At 44.2% G+C, this 22207-nt stretch overlaps 1 protein-coding gene across 1 annotated transcript in view; it reads left to right on the top strand.

Moving 5' to 3' along the window:
* LOC121286755 (perlwapin-like) overlaps window positions 1-21260 on the top strand; it is a 577457-nt gene extending 556197 nt beyond the window's left edge. Inside the window, exons 3-4 of the mRNA XM_041203787.1 lie at window positions 10750-10887; window positions 19734-21260. Of these exons, the coding sequence (XP_041059721.1) occupies window positions 10750-10887; window positions 19734-19867 (272 nt within the window). The 3' untranslated portion in view covers window positions 19868-21260. The remainder of the gene's footprint in view (window positions 1-10749; window positions 10888-19733) is intronic.
* The last annotated feature ends 947 nt before the right edge of the window (window positions 21261-22207 follow it).

Raw genomic sequence — 22207 nt, forward strand, 5'->3', positions numbered from 1 at the left:
TGCAGCATTTACCATCTGTTGTGTCATAACAGGGACCTAATTAACTAATGATGTACAAGGCATTACATTGGTGGGGCACTGGCACCAGTACTGGGGTAAAATGGAGCTGATCCAGTGGGACAGGCTTCACTTGAACTGTGCTGGGACCAGTGTCCTGGTGAACTGAATAACTAGGGCTTTAGAGAAGGCTTTAACTAAATAGAGGAGGGGAGGGTTCTGGAGAGGGGATACGTAGACTAACAAAGCAAAAGGACATGGCAGTATTGCAGGGCAGCTATTGAGGTAATGATACCCAGAGTGTGACAGGAAGGGACAGAGTGTACAAATAGAAAAAACAGCAGCAAATAGGCTCAAAGGAGGAAAAAATGGTAAAAAGGCTAATTTAATGGCCCTTTACGTAAATGCACATAGTATTTGGAACAAAATAAATGAATTAATGGCACAAATAGAAGTTAATGAATATGATCTTATAGCCATAATGGAGACATAGTTACAAGGAGATCAAAGCTGGGAACTAAATATTCAGGGGTATGTGACTTTTCAAAAGGACAGGCAGGAAAGAAAGGGTGATGGGGTAGCTTTGTTAATATGAGATGGAACAAGTATAATAGCAAGAAAGGATCTTGGATCAGAATATGTAGAATCCATATGGGTGGAGGTAAGATATAACACGGGGAAGACGACTGGTGGGAGCAGCCTATGGGCCCCCTGACAGTAGCTATACTGTAGGACAGAGAATAAATCAGGAGATAATGAGGGCATGTAAAAAGGGCAGTATATTAATCATGAGTGACTTTAATCTTAATGTAGAGTGCAAAAATCAAATTGGCAGAGGTAGACATGAGCAAGAATTCATAGAATGTATTCGGGATAATTTCTTAGAACAATACACTGTGAATCCAACCAGAGATTAGGCTATTTTGGATCTGGTAATATGTAATGAGGCAGGTTTAATAAATGATCTCAGAGTACAGGATTCCCTAAGAAACAGTGACCATGATATGGCAGAATTTAGCATTCAGTTTGAGAGTGAGATAAGGGTAATTACAAAGGAATGAGGCAGAGTTTGCTGGAATGGACTGGGAAAGGAGTTTAGCAGAAAAGATGGTTGATGAACAATGGCAAACGTTTAGGAAAATAGTTCCTGACTCTCAGCAAAGATATATCCCAGTGAGAGAGAAGGATTCTCGGAAGGGGATAAACCAACCATGGTTAACTAAGGAAATTAAAGACAATATCAAATTGAAAGAGAAAACATACAATGTCTCAAAGTTTAGTGGTAAGCCAGAGGATTGGGAAAGTTTTAAAAGCCAACAAAAGATGGCCAATAAAAGAGGTAGAAGATAAACTTTGAGGGTAAACTAGCAAGTAATATAAAAACGGACAGTAAAAGCTTCTTTAAATATATAAAAAGGAAGAGAGAGACCAAAGTGAACATAAGCCCCTTAGAGGATAAGGCTGGGAATATAATTAAGGGGAACCAGGAAATGGCAGAGGATTTGAATAAATACTTTGCTTCAGTCTTCACGGTAGAAGGTACTAACAGCATTCCAAAAATACTAAATAATCAAGGGGCAAAAGGGGACGGGGAGGAAATAAACATATAACTATCACCAGAGAAAAAGTACTAGGTAAACTGATGAGGCTAAAGGCTGATAGGTCCCCTGAACCTGATGAGTTGCATCCTAGGATATTAAAGGAAGTAGCCACAGAGATAGTGGATGCACTGGTAATAATGTTCCAAGAATCCTTAGATTTTGGAAAAGTCCCAGAGGATTGGAAAACGGCCAATGTAACATCCTTATTCAAAAAAGGGAAGGAGATAAAAAAACAAGTAATTATAGGCCAAAAGATATAAAAACAAAAACAAAAAAACTGCGGATGCTGGAAATCCAAAACAAAAACAGAATTACCTGGAAAAACTCAGCAGGTCTGGCAGCATCGGCGGAGAAGAAAAGAGTTGACGTTTCGAGTCCTCATGACCCTTCGACAGAACTGGAGTTCTGTCGAAGGGTCATGAGGACTCGAAACGTCAACTAATTATAGGCCAGTTAGCTTAACATCTGTCATTGGGAAAATGTTGGAGTCTATTATAAAGGATGTAATAACAGAGTATTTAGAAATGCATAATATAATCAAGCAGAGTCAGCACAGCTTCATGAAGGGGAAATCATGCCTGACAAATTTATTAGAATTCTTTGAGGAGGTAATAAGCAGGATAGATAAAGGGGAACCAGTAGGTGTAATATATTTGGATTTTCAAAAGGCGTTCGATAAGGTACCTCACGTAAGGCTACTTAATAAGATAAGAGCCCGTGGTGTTGGGGGTAGTATATTAGCATGGATAGAGGATTGGCTAACTAATAGAACACAGAGAGTTGGGATAAGGGGGGCATTTTCAGGATGGCAACCCATAACTAGTAGAACGCCATAGGGATCAGTGCTGGGGTCATAATTATTTACAATATATATAAAAGACTTAGCTGAGGGAAGTGAATGTACTATCGCAAAGTTTGCGGATGACACAAAAATAGATGGGAAGGCAAGTGGTGAGGGTGACACAAAGAGCCTACAGAGGGATATAGACAGGTTAAGTGAGTGGGCGAGAACTTGGCAGATGGAATATAATGTGAGAAAATGTGAGGTTATACACCTTTGGCAGGAAGAACAGAAGAGCTGAATATTATTTAAATGGAGAAAGACTGCAGAAAGCTGCAGCACAGAGGGATTTGGGGGTTCTTGTGCATGAATCCCAAAAAGCGAACATACAAGTTCAGCAGGTAATAGGGAAGGTAAATGGAACGTTGGCTTTTATTTCAAAGGGAATGGAGTATAAAAATAGGGAAGTCTTGCTAAAACTATACAAGGCACTCATCAGACCAAACCTAGAATACGGTGAACAGTTTTGTCCCCTTATCTAAGGAAAGATATACTGGCATTGGAGTCAGTCCAGAGAAGGTTCACTAGGTTGATCCCGGGTATGGAGGGATTTTCTCATGAGGAGAGGTTGAGTAGGATGGGCCTGTACTCATTGGAGTTTAGAAGAATGAGAGGCGACCTTATTGAAACGTATAAGATTCTTAGAGGGCTTGACAGAATAGATGCTGAGAGATTGTTTCCCCTCGTGGGTAAGGGGATGCCCATTTAAGACAAAGGTGAGGAGGAATTTCTTCTCCCAGAGGGTAGTGAATCTGTGGAATTCTTTACCTCTGAGGGCTGTAGAGGCTGGGTCATTAAGTCTATTCAAGGCCGAGATAGACAGGATTTTAATCAGTAAGGGAATCAAAGGTTATGGAGGAAAGGCAGGAAAGTGGAGGTGAGGATTATCAGATCAGCCATGATCTCATTGAATGACGGAGCAGACCCCATGGGCTGAATAGTCTACTTCTGCTCTTATGTTTTATGGTCTTCAGTGGAACATGGTTAATAGTGATGTACAAGGCCTTTTACTGATGGGTTCAGTGGGACAAAGATCTGATCTGAATACTGCTCTGCCACGGCAAACACAGCCAACTCCTCCAAAAAAAACAGAAACTTCATATGCTTCAGCATAGATTCGAATAGCAATCAACCTCCAGGATCTTGTCTTCCAATGGATCACTTGGTGCTATGATGGCTCCTTTTTCATGTCTGCAGGAAAGAGCCAACCCAGGTCCAAAAGGTCAATGAATAAACCCCACCGGCTGGTGTAGGATGAAAACCCACTGCTTTACACATGGCTTTGGAAATCCCTCCATGAAAAGCATCCAGTTGTCCAGTTGTGCATCACCATCTGCTTTTCCAGAGTGCCCAGTTGCATATAGACATCTCTATTTATCAAAGATAATGGCTGATTGTAGACAGCATAGAAGGTGTCAATGATCTGTCGCTGCTTGTAGCGATGGATGGTGATTTGCTGAAGTTTTATTTAAAGATTCATACCACCTAGAGCTTGCAACGTAATGTCTGATGGATAGAGGGGTTTTGTTTGGAGCCAGTCCAGGAGATCGGTTAATATTGTAATGCCAGCTCTGGTGTCAATTTTAAATTCAGTGTTGAAGACTTTAACTTCTACTGTGGCTGGCCAATAATCTTGATCATGACCATTTACTTTAATTTCGTATCTGTCATTATTTCCAATTTCTTGGACAGTTTGTATTTCATTAACAGAGGAAGAAAACAGGAGAATGTTTAAGTTGTTGGATTTACAGAACCTCTTGGAGTGTCTTTCTGCACTGGAAACGCTCTGCTTCCCTTGCTGAGCAACCTTGGTCCCTGTGCTGCTTCTTTACGCCGTAGCATAAACACCTCAAGATGGCTGCTGTGGGGTTTCCCACCCTTTTGCCCATTTTGGCAGGCTTTTGAATGGGTTGGCCTGCCACCATTGGGGCTACCCAGCTAACAGAGTCATCTAGAGCCTCAGTGTCACCATGAATGATAGCCTGACTTAGCTCTCAGAGTTCAGCCTGCTGAGCATACTGAAACACTTGATCAAGAATGAAGTCATCTTTCATCTGGAAACAATCCAAGAAGTTTTCATCGTGGACTCCAACCACGATGCACTTGAGAATAAATTTATCTTTCAATGCACCACATCCTTAAGAACTAGCTAGGCGATATAGGTCAGTAAGAAATAATACAACCGATGCCCATGGTCTTTGAGATCTTTGAGTAAATCAAGCTCATTCAATCTTGAGGTTTCATTTCAAACTAAAATACATGTTGAAGGCTTTGAGGATGGTCTTTGGATGTCACTTCCACCATCTGTCTCAAGAGGACATCGTCAGCGACCAGTCCTACTGTGTAAAGGAGTGAACTAACTTCATGCTTCTGCTCTATAGCTTGAAGATCCAATGCTGCTCGATACTGGAGCAAGTGTTTCTTCCTGAACTCCCATTTTTGGACTCTCTGTGGGACCTCGAGACTTGCAGACAGGCGAAGTAGGGGCAGTGACTGCTCACCTGGTGCTGACATTGTTACAGTTTTCCAGGGTCCCTCCCTCATAGGTACATTTGCAGATTCTTACTTTTAACAGGCTTTCTTCTGTTTTCTTGCTGTGGATGTTGTTGATGGCACCAACCCTTCATTAGTAGCAGCGGTAGTGACACCAATCTATATTTTGTATGTTGGTTGTGTGATCTATCTAGAGTTCTCTGCTTTATTAGCACTGAGTCACACCAGTTTGAAGTAACTGACAAATGTACAAGAAAGGCTACAGAGTCGGTACACCTCTCTCGAGTACAGACTATTCCATCTGCCCTACTGAGTCCCTAGCACATGACTGCTGATGCCACTGCTACATCATGATAAACATCAAGCAGCTCGACACCATCCATGGCAAAGCAGCCACTTGATTGGCACCTCATCCACAAACATTCTCTCCCTCCACCACCGATGCACAGTATCAGCAGTGTGTACCATCTACAAGATACACTGCAGGAATTCACCAAGGCTCCTTAGACAGCACATTCCAAACCCATGACCACTACTATCTAGAAGCACAAGGGCAACCGACACATGGGAACATCACCACCTGGAAGTTCCCCTCCAAGTCACTCACCAACCTGACTTGGAAATATATCACCATTCCTTCACTGCCTCTGGGTCAAAATCCTGGAACTCCCTTCCTAACAGCACTGTGCATGTACCTACATCACAGGGACTGCAGCGGTTCAAAAAGGCAGCTCACCACCACCTTCTCAAAGGCAACTAGGGATGGGCATTAAATGCTGGCCTAGACAGTGATGCCAACATCCTGTAGATGAATAAAAATAAATCACCAACTCATTATCATAAGTACTCTATTAACCTATTATATTACATTGCTGCATTTGGACATAGACTGCTTCAGTACTGAGGAGTCGCGAATGGTGCTGAACATCGTGCAATCATCAGCGAACATCCCCACTTCTGACCTTATGACAGAAGGACAATCATTGATGAAGCAGCTGAAGATGGTTGGGCCGAGGACACTACCCTGAGGAACTCCTGCAGAGATTTCCTGGAGCTGAGATGACTGACCTCCCACAACCACAACCATCTTCCTTTGTGCTAGGCATGACTCCAACCAGTGGGGAGTTTTCCCCCTGATTCCCATTGACAGTGATTCTGTGATTTTGTAGCTCCAGTTTTGCTAGAACTCCTTGATGCCACACTTAGCCAAATGCTGCCTTGATGTCAAGGGCAGTCACTCTCACCTACTTTGGGAGTTGAGCTCTTTTGTCCATGTTTGAATTAAGGCTGTAATGAGGTCAGAAGTTGATTGGCCCTGGCGGAACCCAAACTGGGCATCAGTGAGCAGGTTTTTGCTGAGTTAGTGCCACTTGATAGCACTTCCATTTCTTTATTAATGATCAAGAGTAGACCGATGGAGCGGTAATTGGCCTGGTTGGATTTGTCCTGTTTTTTGTGTACAGCACATACCTGGGCAATTTTCCACATAGCTGGGTGGATGCCAGTGTTGTAGCTGTACTGGAACAGCTTGGCTAGGGGCGTGACAAGTTCTGGAGCGCAAGTCTTCAGTACTATTGCTGGAATATTGTCAGGGCCCATTGCCTTTTCAGTATCCAGTACCTTCGTTTCTCGATACCACATGGAGTGAATTGAACTGGCTGAAAGCTGGCATCTGTGATGCTGGGGACCTCCAGAGGAGGCTGAGATGGATCATCCACACAGCGCTTCTGGCTGGAGATTGTTGAAAATGCTTCAGCCTTGTCTTTTGCACTGATGTGCTGGAGTATATACCATTATGCCACTGCTATCTCTGATGGGTCTGTTCTGCCAGTGGGTCAGGACATACCCAGGATGGTGGTGGAGGGGTCGGGGACACTGTCTATAAGGTATGATTCGGTGAGTCTGACTATGCCAGGCTGTTGGTTGATCAACTGTGGGACAGCTCTCCCAATTTTGGCAGAAGTCCCCAGATGTTAGTGAAGAGGGCTTTGCAGGGTTGACTGGGCAGGGTGTGCTGGTACAGTGTCTGCTTACCGAGGTCAATGCAGCTGGTCATTTTACTTATTTCTTAAACTGGTTTGATGCAAATGAATGGTTTGCCAGGACATTTCAGAGGGCAACCCCATTGCTGTGGGTCTGGCATCACATGTAAGCCAGACCGGGTAAGGATGGCCGATGTCCTCCTCCGGGGGCATTATTGAATCAGGTCTAGGTGGACAACCAGGCAGTTTCATTATATTTTTGTCCAGGTTTAGAAAATTAATTGAATTTAAATTCCCCAGCTGCCATGGTGGGTTTTTCTGGGGCATCATTCCAGGTTTCTGGATTACTAACCCTGTATCAGTCCCACTGTGTTACAGTACCCTTCGACTTAACATTTGACAAAGATGAGCGATTGTTAGCTAAAGTTGAAGCTCATGGAATTGAAGAAGACTTTTTGACCTGGTGAGGAAATTGGCTGGGGTCTGTGAGGAAAAGGGATAGATTTTCAGGCGATGGACTCTGCCAAATTGATACCAGAGCCCCAAATCCGGAAGTCCCATGTGCAAACCTGGCACCCGCCATTTTCACTGGGAGTGGGGAGGGAAGGTGGGGTAACAGAGGCAGATTGTAGTTTGCACATCCCTGGTTCACAGACGCTGCTGCACATGTTAAAATGCAGCTGCCTTCAAAGAGATGCAATTTTAATAGTTAGTGGGATGTGAAAAACACAACTTGTTGGCTTTAGGCATTTGAGCAGAAGTTCTAAAGCTGAGGAGATATTTGGAGAGGGAAGGTACACTTTTAGGAGAGGTCAAGTGCCTTTTGGAGAAGTAAGGTGCCTCTTGGGATTTACAAAATTAGACATGACTGTGTGTAAAAAGTGGATAAACTCACTGGAACTGTGAGACTGTCAAGGCACTTAAATTCCCAAGCTCTTCAATTTAAAAAAATGAAATCCAACCTTCTGTGGCTGTTTGCAATTTCAATAGATGGTTATTGACATTAACCTGAGGATTATCATTATAGGATTAGTGCTGCATGACTGATTCCACAGCCTGCAAATTTGCAGTTTGATTGACAGCTCCATGCGGATATAAAGCTTTGATGTGAGGCTATGAATACAAATGGTTATTTTCACAAAGGATTAAGCATTGGAGGAGTTTAAGTATCAATGCATTGAATAGGCTTTTATCAATGAGAATTTTTTTAAACATTGAAGTCATCAATAGACACAATGGGATTGCCCTCTGAAATGTCCTGGCAAACCATTCATTTGTACCAAACTAGTTTAAGGAATAAGTAAAATGACCAGTTGCATTGATCTCAATAAGCATCATTTTTTTAAATGCAATCTCAACATGGCTGCCAAGGTCTGCCCTTGGTGAATACTGGGTGAGTTGGCATGGAGGGTGTAAGGGCAAATGTTGGTGGGCGGGAGGGTCATGAGTTTGCACTAAGTTGGCATCGGGGTTATAAAGGGTCATGAGAGTGGGTAGAGGGTCGAGGTTGACATGAAGGACCTGAGGGGCCATGGGAGAGTGGGTGGGGCATGAGGCAACATGAGTTATCATGGATGGGCCATGGGGAGTGTGTGGCGGGGGGTGGGGGGTGGGGGGGTGGTGGAGGTGAGAGTTGGAGAGCTGTTTTTTTGTTTTATAGTTTTTTTACAGCTGGGATGAAGTCCACATGAGCCTTTCACACAGGTTGCATATGTACCCGGCAGCCCCTATGCTGCCCCCTCGCTGTTTCTGGGGGCAATGGGCCTGACTCCTGTTAACACCTGTATCACAGAACAACAATTAGGACATTCAGGGCCCTTTCTGTCGAGTCGGGTTGGAGATGTTGGGAATGTGTCCGCCTCTGTGCTCCAGACTCAGAAGCAAAAAGTCGGCCCAGAAGTGCAGATAATGGGCAGATACTCTCATTGGCAGGGTGTGATTAGTGATGGCCCATAAGGATTTGTGTTGGGACCTCAACTAGTCACCCTAAATTATTAAAAATAACCAGGACGGCTAATGGAATGCTGGCATTTATATCTGGAGAAACATCTGGTCAAAGTTATACAAAGTTCTGGTTAAACCAGACTTGAGAATACAGTGAGAAGCTCCAGGTACCACACCCTAGACAGGGCATATTGGCCTTGGAGGGAATGGAACATAAGGTTATTGGAGCAATACCTGGACTCTATGGGTTAATTTACAAGGAGTGGTTACACAAACTGGAATTTAGAATTGAAGTTTTCTAGATATTAAGGGATTAAAGTAGACATATTTCTCCTGGTTGGAGAGTCTGGGACTGGGAGCATAGTCTAAACATTGGAATGAAATTAGGAAACACTTCCACACACACAGGATGGTAGAAGTTTGGAACTGGCTTCCACAACAACAGTTAAAGCTAGATCAATTATGAATTTTAAATGTGAAATTGAGCAAGCTTTGTTAACTTAAGATATTAAGGCGTGTGGGTTAAAGGGAGGTATGTGGAGTTGGGTCACAGATCACCTATGACCTCATTAAATGGCAGAACAGGCTCGAGAGGGTAAATGGCCTTCTCCTGTTTCTGTGTTCTTTGTGATTGCAGCCACATTGTGTTTCCACGTCATCTCTCTCTTGAGGGAGATACAGTTGAAGAGCTCCAGGGATAACATTCCTGCCACACTGCCCATTAAGAACATAAAAAAACATAAGAACGCATCAAACTGGCTGCCCCATTCAATACGATCATGGCTGATCCTTGGCCTTAAATCCACTTACCTGCCCACTCCCCATTTCAGTGGATTTCAATCAAAGAGATTAAATATCTATCAATCCCAGCCTTGGACTGGTTTACAACGGTTATTCTCGTGAACCTTCACTGTACCTCCAATGCAAGCATATCCTTCCTTAAGTATGGAGACCGAAACTGCACAGAGTAATCCAGGTGTGTTCTCAGCAAACCCGGTCCAATTGTGGAAGATTCCTTTGCTCTGTACTCCTCTTGCAGTAAAAACCAACATGCCATCTCTTGATTGCTTGCTGGGCCTGCATGCTAACTTTGTGTGTTCCTTGTACACGTCTCTCTGAATGTCAGCATTTACTATGACATGTGAATAACCTCACACATCCCCACATTATACTTCATCTGTCATCTTGTTGTTCACTCACTTAATATCTCTTTGCAGCCTCTTTGATTCTCCTCACAGCATACATTCCCATCTGGCTTTGTATCATCAGCAAACTGAGGCAAGGAGACAGAGGGTAAAGTATATAAGTCTACAAAGCTTATTTCTTGAATGGTTTAAAGTGGGAAAGGATAACACTGGATATTTCTTACAAGATCTAAATGTTTATTGAAGGGTGTAGACTAAAACTACGACTGCTGAGAACAGAATGTGGATGGCTATTCAGCAAAAATTTTCATTTATATACCACCTTTAATATATCAAAACCAACCTTCTAATGGAAAAGGAATAGGCCTAAAGTCGATTGAATCTGACACAAGAAGAAACCTTAAAGCCAGAGCCAGGTTATTCAGCAAAGAAATTAGAAAACACTTCATCACAAACAAGAGTGTGGAACTCTCTCCCACCACAAATTGTTGTTAGTTCAGGTTTTTAGATTTAAATCTGGCCTCGATAGAAATTTGATAGCTGGGGTTGGTAAACACTATGGAGCCATGGATGGAATAAGGACACAGAACAGCCATGATCAAATTCAATGGCTGAATAAAGTCAAGGAGCTGAATGGCTCAATACTGTTCCTAACAGCTGAGCAAGTGGGACATCAGAGAAGGAATGTGAAAGGAAGTTTTAAATTTGATAATCTGATCCAGTTTAACAATGTGTTTCTACTTCAGGAAAACCTGGGGTCTGTCCACAGAGACACGGTGGAGTTGGAGTGTGTGCAGAATATTGTACAGATGACAGTGACTGCCCTGGCGATGAGAAATGCTGCAGTAATGGATGTGGCCATTCTTGTGCTGCTGCCCAAAAAGGTACAAAACAACACCCAGGCACAACTGAGCTGAATCCTCAGCATATACATAACAGTAGCACATACTGGATATCCACAGATTACCAACACAGCTTAATACCGAACACATCTCAGACAGGTACATGAGACACATGAGACACACTCACACTTCAAACAGGTACAAGATACACGAGCACAGCTCAGACAGGTATAAGACACAGGCTCATAGCTCAGACTGGTACATGATACACAATCACAGCTCAGAGAGTACAAGATACACGCTCACATCTCAGACAGGTATCAAGATACACACTCACAGGTCAGACAGGTATCAAGATACATACTCACAGCTCAGACAGTACAAGATACAAACTCAAACATCAAACAGGTACATGATACAGACTTACACCTCAGACAGGTACAAATACACACTCACACCTCAAACAGGTACAAATACACACACAGCTCAGACAAGCATCAAAATACACACTCATAGCACAGACAGGTAGAAGTTACAGCTCACAGCTCAGACAACTATCAAGATACACCCTCACAGCTCAGACAGGTACACGATACACACTCACAGCTCAGAGAGTAAAAAATACACACTCACAGCGCAGACAAGTATCAAGATACACCCTCACAGCTCAGACAGGTACATGATATGCACTCACAGCTCAGAGAGTACAAGTTACATATTCACAGCTCAGACAGTCACGAGATACACACTCACAGCGAAGACAGGTACATAATACACACTCTCAGCTTAGCCAGGTATCAAGATACACACTCATAGCTCAGACAAGTACAGGATACACATTCACAGGTCAGAGAGTACAAGATATATACTCACACCTCAGACAAGTAAAAATATGCACTCACAGCTCAGACAGGTACAAGATACACACTCACAGCTCAGACAGGTAGGAGATACACTCTCACAGCTCAGATAAGTATCAAGATACACACTCACAGTTCAGACAGGTACAAGATACACACTCGCAGCTCAGACAAGGGTCAAGATACACAGTCACAGCTCAGAAAGGTACATGATACACACTCGCAGCTCAGACAGGTACAAGATACACTCAGAGCTCAGACAACTAACATGGTACACACTCACAGCTCAGACAAGTACAAGATACAAACTCGCAGCTCAGAAAACTATCAAGATACACAGTCACAGCTCAGACAGGTACATGATACACACGCACTGCTCAGACTGGTACAAGATGCACAGTAACAGATCAGACAGGTAGAAGATATACACACTCACAGCTCAGACAGGTACAAGATACACACACACAGCTCATAAAGGTACAAGATACACACTCACAGCTCAGGACGGTTCAAGATACACACACAGAGCTCAGACAGGTACACGATACACTCACAGCTCAGACAAGTACCATGGTAAACAATCACAGCTCAGACAGGTACAAGATACACTCCCGCATCTCAGACAGGTACAAGATGCCCACTAACAACTCAGAAAGGTAGAAGATATACACACTCACAGCTCAGGCAGGTACATGATAAGCACTCACAGCTCAGACAGGTACAAGATGCATACTCATAGCTCAACAGGTAGAAGATATACACACTCACATCTCAGACAGGTAATTGACACAGACTCCCAGCTCAGAAAGGTACAAGGTGCACAGTCACAGCTCAAACAAGTATCAAGATACACACTCACAGCTCAGGCAGGTACATGACACGCACACACACCTCAGACAGGCACAAGATACACACTCACAGCTCAGACAACTATCATGATACACCCTCACAGCTCAGAGAGGTACATGATAAAAACTCACAGCTCAGAGAGTACAAGATACACACTCACAAGTCAGACAGGTACATGGTGCACACTCACAGCTCAGACAATTATCAAGATAGACACTCACAGCTCAGGCAGGTACAAGATACACACGCACAGCTCAGACAGGTACATGATACACACTCACTGCTCATACAATTATCAAGATTCACACTTATAGCTCAGAAAGATAGAAAATACCCATTCACAGCTTAGACAACTATGAAGATACACCCTCACAGCTCAGACTGGTACACAATACACACTCACAGCTCAGAGAGTACAAGATACACACTCACACCTCAGACAACCATCAAGATACAAACTCACAGTTCAGACAGATACATGATACACACTCACAGCTCAGACAGGGACAAGATGCACACTAATAGTTGAGACAGGTACATGACACACACTCATAGCTCAGACAGGTACAAGGTGCACATTAACAGCTCAAACAGGTACTCGATACACACTCACAGTTCAGGCAGATATATGATATGCACTCACACCTGAGACAGGCACAAGGTACACACTCACAGCACAGGCAGCTACATGATACAAACTCACTGCTCAGACAAGTATCAAGATGCACCCTCATAGCTCAGAAAGGTAGAAGATACACACTCAGAGCTTAGACCACTATCAAGATACACCCTCACATCTCAGACAGGTACAAGATACACACTCACAGCTCAGAGAGTGCAAGATACACAGTCACACCTCTGACAAGTATCCATATACACACTCACAGCTCAGACAGTTACATGATATACATTCACAACTCAGCCAGTTACATGATACACACTCACAGCTCAGACAGGTACAAGATGCACACCAGCAGCTCAGACAGGTTCAAGATGCACACTAACAGCTCAGACAGTTAGAACATATACACACTCACAGCTCAGATAGGTACATGACATACACTCACAGCTCAGATAGGTACATGAATCACACTCACAGTTCAGACAGTCAGAACATATACAACCTGACAGCCCAGATACACACTCACAGCAGAGACAGGGTCACGATACACACTCACAGCTCAGACAGATAATTGACACAGACTCACAGTTCAGACAGTTACAAGATACATACTCACAGCTCAGACTGGTACACAATATACACTCACAGCTTAGAGAGTACAAGATACACATTCACAGCGCAGGCAGATATCAAGATACACACTCACAGCTCAGACAGGTGCAAGATACACAATCACAGCTCATACAGGTACAAGATACATACTCATAGCACAGGTCAGCTCAAGAAACACACTTAGAATACAGACATATACACGATACACTCACAGCCCTGACAAGTACAATGGTCCACACTCACAGCTGAGACTGGTACACGATATACACTCACAGCTCAGATAGTATAAGATACACATTCACAGCGCCGACAACTATCAAGATGCACCCTCACAGCTCATAAAGGTACACGATACATACTCACAGCTCAGACAGGTACAAGATACACACTCACAGCTCAGACAGGTACAAGATACACACGCACAGCTCATATAGGTACAAGATACACACTCAGAGCACAGGTCGGTTTAAGATACACACTTAGATCTCAGACAGGTACACGATACAATCACAGCCATGACAAGTACAATTGTATACACTCTCAGCTCAGACAGGTACATGATACACACTCACAGCTCAGACAAGTATCAAGATACACACTCACAGCTCAGACAGGTACAAGATACACACTCACAGCTCATACAGGTACAAGATACACACTCATAGCACAGGTCAGTTCAAGATACACGCTTAGATCTCAGACAGATACATAACACACTCACAGCCCTGACAAGTACAATGGTACACACTCACAGCTCAGACAGGTACATGATACACATTCACAGCACAGCGAGTACAAGATACACACTCACAGAGAAGACAACTATCAAGATAAACCCTCACAGCTCAGACCGGTACATGATACACACTCACAGCTCAGACAGGTACAAGATACACATTCACAGGTCAGACGGTACATGATACACACTCACACTTCAAACAGGTACAAGATACACACTCACAGCTGAGACAACTATTAAGATACACCTCACAGCTCAGACAGGTACATGATACATACTCACAGCTCAGACAGGTACAAGATAAACTCTCACAGCTCAGGTAGGTTCAAGATACACACTTAGAGCTCAGACAGGTACACAATACACTCACAGCTCAGACAAGTGCCATGGTACATACTCACAGCTCAAACAGGTACAATATACACGCTCGCAGCTCAGGCAAGTATCAACATACACACTCACAACTCAGACAGGTACAAGATGCACATTAACAGCTGAGACAAGTACAAGATAGCCACACTCACAGCTCAGACAGGTACAAGATAAACACTCACAGCTCAAACAGGTACATGATACACACTCACAGCTCAGGCAGATACATGATACGCACTCACATCTCAGACAGGCACAAGATAAACACTCACATCTCAGAAAGGTACATGATACAAATTCAGAGCTCAGACAAGTATCAAGATAGACACTCACAGCTCAGACAGGGACATGAAACACACTCACAGCTCAGACAGGTAATTGACACACACTCACAGCTCAGACGTGTACATGACACACACTCACAGCTCAGACAGGTACATGACACACACTCACAGCACGGACAATTACAAGATGCACACTAACAGCTCAGACAGGTACACGATACACACTCACAGCTCAGACAGGTACAAGATACAACCTCACAGCTCAGACAGGTACATGATACACACTCACAGCTCAGACAGGTACAAGATACACACTCACAGCTCATCCAGGTACAAGTACGCACTCACAGCACAGGTCGGTTCAAGATACATACTTAAATCTCAGACAGATACACGATACACTCACAGCTCAGACAAGAAACATGGTACACATTCACAGCTCAGACAAGTACAAGATACACACTCGCAAGTTAGACAATTATCAAGATACACACTCACAGCTCAGGCAGATAAATTATACGCACTCACACCACAGACAGGTACAGGATACAAACTCGCAGCTCAGACAGGTTCATGATACACACACACAGCTCAGACAAGTATCAAGATACACACTCACAGCTCAGACAGGTACATGATACACACTCACAGCTCCGATAGGTACAAGATGCACACTCACAGCTCAGACAGTAGAAGATATATACACTCACAGCTCAGACAGGCATATGATATACATTCACGGCTCAGACAAGTATCAAGATGCACACTCATAGCTTAGACAACTATCACGATACACCCTCACAGCTCAGACTGGTATATGATACACAGTTACAGCTCAGAGAGTACAAGATACACTCTCACAGCTCAGACAAGTATCAAGATACACACTCACAGCTCAGACAGGTACATGATACACACATACAGCTCTGACAGGTACAGGATGCACACTAACAGCTCAGACAGTTAGAACATATACACACTCACAGCTCATAGTGATACATGGCACACACTCACAGCTCAGACTGGTACATGATACACACTCACAGCTCAGAGAACTATCAAGATACACCCTTACAGCTCAGACAGGTACACGATTAACACTCACAGCTCAGACAGGTACAAGATACACACTCACAGCTCAGATAGGTACATGACACACACTCACTGTTCAGACAGGTACATGACACACGCTCACAGCCCTGTCAATTACAAGATGCACACTAACAGCTCAGACAGGTACACGACACGCACTCACAGCTCAGGCAGGTACATGACACGCACTCTCACCTCAGACAGGCACAAGATACACACTCACAGCTCAGGCAAGTATTTCGATACACACTCACAGCTAAGCCAGGTACATGATACACACTCACAGCTCAGATAGGTACATGATACACAGTCACAGTCAGAGAACTATCAAGATACACCCTTACAGCTCAGACAGGTACACGATACACACTCACAGCTCAGACAGGTACAAGATACACACTCACAGCTCAGACAGACACATGATACACACTCACAGCTCAGAGAGTACAAGATACACACTCACAGCTCAGAGAGTACAAGATACACACTCACAGCTCAGACAGGTACAAGATACACACTCACAGCTCATACAGGTACATGATAGACACTCACAGCACAGACCACTATCAAGATACACCCTCACAGCTCAGACAGATACACAATACACACTCACAGCTCAGACAACTATCAAGATATATCCTCACAGCTCAGACAGGTACATGATACACTCTCACAGCCCAGAGAGTACAAGATACACACTCACAGCTCAGACAGGTACAATATACACCCTCACAGCTCATTCAGGTACACAATACACAGTTACAGCTCAGAGGGTACAAGATACAGACACACAACGCAGAGAGTACAAGATGCACACCCACAGCTCAGGCAACTATTAAGATACACCTCACAGCTCAGACAGGTTCACGATACACACTCACAGCTCAGAGAGTACAAGATACACACTCCCAGCTCAGATAACTATTAACATACACCTCACAGCTCAGACGGGTACACAGTAGACACTCTTAGCTCAGAAATGTACAAGATACACACTCACAGCTCAGACAGGTAATTGACACACACTCACATCTCAGACAGGTACAAGATACACACTCACAGCTCAGACAGTTAGAAGATACACACTCACAGCTCAGGCAACTATCAAGATACACCCTCACAGCTCAGAGTGGTACCTGATATACACTCACAGCTCAAAGAGTACAAGATACACACTCATGGCGCAGACAGCTATCAAGATACACCCTCACAGCTCAGACATGTAGAAGATATACAAAACTCAGACAGGAACAAGGTGCACATGAACAGATCAGACAGTTACACGATACACACTCAAAGCTCAAGCGGATACCTAATATGCACTCACACCTCAGACAAATACATGATACAAACTCACAGCTCAGACAGCTACATGATACACAGTCACAGCTCAGACAAGTATCAAGATACACATTCACAGCTCAGACAGGTATACGATACACACTCACAAGTCAAGTCAGACATGTACAAGATACACCCTCACAGCTCAGACAGGTAATTGACACAAACTCACAGCTCAGACATTTACAAGATACACCCTCACAGCTCAGACAGGTGTACGATATACACTCACAGCTCAGTGAGTACAAGATACACACTCACAGCGCAGACAACTATCAAGATACACCCTCACAGCTCAGACAGGTACACGATACATACTCACAGCTCAGACAGGTACAACATACGCCCTCACAACTCAGACAGGCACATGATACACACTCACAACTCAGACAGGTACAAGATACACGCTCACAGCTCAGACTGGTACATGACACACATTCACAGCTCAGACAGGTACAAGATGCACACTAACATCTCAGACCGGTACATGATACGCACTCACAGCTCAGGCAGGTACATGATACGATCTCACACCTCAGACGGGCACAAAATACACACTCACAGCTCAGACAGGTACATGATACACAAGCACAGCTAAGAGAGTACAAGATACACACTCACAACACAGACAACTATCAAGATACACCCTCACAGCTCAGAATGGTACACGATACACACTCACAGCTCAGACAGGTACACGATATACACTCACAGCTCAGGCAGGTACATGATACGCTCTCACACCTCAGACAGGCACAAGATACACACTCACAGCTCAGGAAGGTACATGATACGCTCTCACACCTCAGACAGGCACAAGATACACACTCACAGCTCAGACAAGTACAAGATGCACACTCACAGCTCAGACAGGTAGAAGATATACACACTCACATCTCAGACAGGTAATTGACACATACTCACAGCTCAGACAGGTACATGACACACACTCACAGCTCAGACAGGTACATGATATACACTCACAGCTCAGACAAGTATCAAGATGCACACTCATAGCTCAGACAGGTACACGATACACACTCACAGCTCAGACAGGTACAAGATACACCCTCACAGCTCAGACAGGCACATGATACACACTCACAGCTCAGAGAGTACAAGATACACACTCAAAGCTCAGACAGGTACAAGATGCACATTAACAGCTCCGACAGGTGGATGATAGATACACTCACAGCTCAGATAGGTACAAGATACACACTCACAGCTCAGACAGGTACATGACACACACTCACAGCTCAGACAGGTACAAGGTGCACACTAACATCTCAGACCGGTACATGATCCGCACTCACAGCTCAGGCAGGTACATGATACACACTCACAGCTCAGACAGGTACATGATACATAATCACAGCTCAGACAGGTACATGATACACACTCACTGCTCAGACAAGTACAAGATGCACACTCACAGCTCAACAGGTAGAAGATATACACACTCACATCTCAGACAGGTAATTGACACACATTCACAGCTCAGACAGGTACTTGACACACACTCACTGCTCAGACAGGTACATGACACACACTCACTGCTCAGACAGGTGCATGATACAGACTCACAGCTCAGACAAGCATCAAGATACACACTCAGATCTCAGACAGGTACATGATACATACTGACAGCCCGGACAGGTTCAAGATACACAGTTGCAGTCCAGAGAAGTATGAAGACACGCACTGACAGCTCAGACAGGTGCACGATACACACTCACAGCTCATGGAGTACAAGATACACACTCACAGATCAGACAGGTACAAAATACACACTCACAGCTCAGACAGATGCATGATACACACTCACATCTCAGAGAGTACAAGATACACACTCACAGATCAGATAAGTGAAATATCTCCTGTTTGTTCTGGGTAACTGTTACTCACTTCCTTATTGTGCAGTCACATTGATCCAGAATAACAGTTACTGCCTGTATTACTCTCTGTGTTACTGTCAGTCTGTGTTCCCACCATTGACCATTTGCAGTTTATTCTTCTATGTCTGTCAGGGAGAAGGGTGAACACGTGTCTCCTGTTGCTAGTACATATACCCAATATTTACAATTGCTGACTTAATTTCTATTGTGTTGATACAGTGAAACCAGGAAGGTGCTCTCTCCCACGTGGAACTAAGATGTGTGCTGAATTTTGCCATCACGATGGAGACTGCCCCGCGGAACAGAAATGCTGCAAAACTACCTGTGGACATGCCTGCTCGGAGCCCTGTTAAATGCCTTTTAGTGTCATGTTAAAGCCATGTTAGTGTCTCCTTGAACTATTGCTATCCTGTTTAATCCCTGCTAGACTACCGTTGGAGTGTTGCTGGAGTTATACTGGAGCTTTGTTGAAGTGTTATAGAGCCTTAAGAGAACTATGCTGGAATTAAATTCAGGGCCCTGCTGGAGCTGTGTTAGAGTTGTTAGAATCCTGCTGGAGCCCTGTTGGAGCTCTGCTGGAGCCCTGTTAGAATCCTGCTGGAGCCCTGTTGGAGCTCTGCTGGAGCCCTGTTAGAATCCTGCTGGAGCCCTGTTGGAGCTCTGCTGGAGCCCTGTTAGAATCCTGCTGGAGCCCTGTTGGAGCTCTGCTGGAGCCCTGTTAGAATCCTGCTGGAGCCCTGTTGGAGCTCTGCTGGAGCCCTGTTAGAATCCTGCTGGAGCCCTGTTGGAGCTCTGCTGGAGCCCTATTGGAGCTCTGCTGGAGCCCTGTTGGAGCTCTGCTGGAGCCCTGTTAGAATCCTGCTGGAGCCCTGTTAGAATCCTGCTGGAGCCCTGTTGGAGCTCTGCTAGAGCACGATCAGGATTGTTCAGAAAGTGCTGACCAATCGTAGAATCACATCTAACGGTAAACGTTTTGTTTTGTGCTTTGTGATACGGGTTGGGCAGCACTCACTGAACAATTCTTTGTGCTTTAATAGCTACTCTAACAATCTATTTAAGATAATCTGTTGAGTTTGTATTATGGCTCACTTACGCTTGCTAGAGCAACATGCATTCATACATAGAGACCCATTCTCTGCAAACAAAAGAAATATGTTCAAGCCTTGTGCATTTTATGAATTACACAGGAGTTAGGGGAGCCTAGAGTTCCCATTGATTTCTCCATGGCAACACCTTGTCCAATCAGAGTTAACTTGTCAACGAACCAGCACCCTGACATTCTCCTGTAGTACATATTGCTGTGCACATTTGAAATTTGGCAATCTTGCATTTGTCCTGTAAAGTGTAAAATGAAAACCTTCAGCAATATGTCTCTCTTTTCACCAATATCTTTGTATCATCAGCAAACCTAGATAAACAGACTGAGTAATTATCAAAGATAACTAATATAGACTGTAAATAGCTGAGGCCCCAGCGCTGATCCTTGCAACACTCCAGTAGTCACTGCTTGCCAACTTGAGAATTCCCCATTTTTGCCTGCTCTTTGCTTCCTGCCCATTGACCAATCCTTTATCTATATTAATATATTATTCCCAGTTCCATAAATACTTAGCTTGTGTATTAACCTATTCTGTGGCACGTTATCGAACGCATTTTGGAATCCAAGAATATTAAATCTACTGGTTCCCCTTTATGTACCTCACCAGTTATATCCTCAAAAAATTCTAATAAATTTGTCAAACACGATTTCCCTTCCCTGGTCGGAGAATCTAAAACATGGGGGCACAGTCTCAGGATAAGGGGCCGATCATTTAGGACTGAGATGAGGAGAAATTACTTCACTCAAAGGGCTGTGAATCTCTGGAATTCTCTACCCCAGAGGGTTGTGGATGCTCCATCACTAAATATATTTAAGGCTCGGATAGACAGATTTTTGGTCTCTCAGGGAACAGGGATAAGGGGGATAGGCAGGAAAGTAGAGTTGAAGCCAAAGTTCAGCTATGATAGTATTGAATGGCAAAGCAGGCTCGACAGGCTGAATGGTCTACTCCTGCTCCTATTTCTTGTCTTCTGGTGTTCTCTGATCCTTTTTCTCATTCATTCATGGGATGTGGGCATCGCTGGCTGGACCAGCATTTATTGCCCATCCCTAATTGCCCATGAGAAGGTGGTGGTGAGCTGCCTTCTTGAACCACTGCAGTCCATGTGGTGTAGGTACACCCACAGTGCTGTTAGGAAAGGAGTTCCAGGGTTTTGACACAGTAACAGTGAAGGAACAGTGATATATTTCCAATTCAAGATGGTGAGTGGCCTGGAGGGGAATTTCCAGGTGGTGGTGTTCCCATGTGTCTGCTGCCCTTGTCCTTCTAGATGGTAGAGGTCGTGTGTTTGGAACATGCTGCCTAAAGAGCCTTGGTGAGTTCCTGCAGTGCATCTTGTAGATGGTACACACTGCTGCTACTGTGCATCGGTGGTGGAGGAAGTGAATGTTTGTGGATGTGGTGCCAATCAAGCAGCTGCTTTGTCTTGGACTGTGTCAACCTTCTTCAGTGTTGTGGGAGCTGCACTCATCCAGGCAAGTGGGGAGTATTCCATCACATTCCTGACTTGTGCCTTGTAGATGGTGGACAGGCTTTGGGGAGTCAGGAGGTGAGTTACTCGCCACAAGATTCCCAGCCTCTGACCTGCTCTTG

Source organism: Carcharodon carcharias, chromosome 14 (genome assembly GCF_017639515.1).
Source record: "Carcharodon carcharias isolate sCarCar2 chromosome 14, sCarCar2.pri, whole genome shotgun sequence".
Taxonomy (NCBI): domain Eukaryota; kingdom Metazoa; phylum Chordata; class Chondrichthyes; order Lamniformes; family Lamnidae; genus Carcharodon; species Carcharodon carcharias.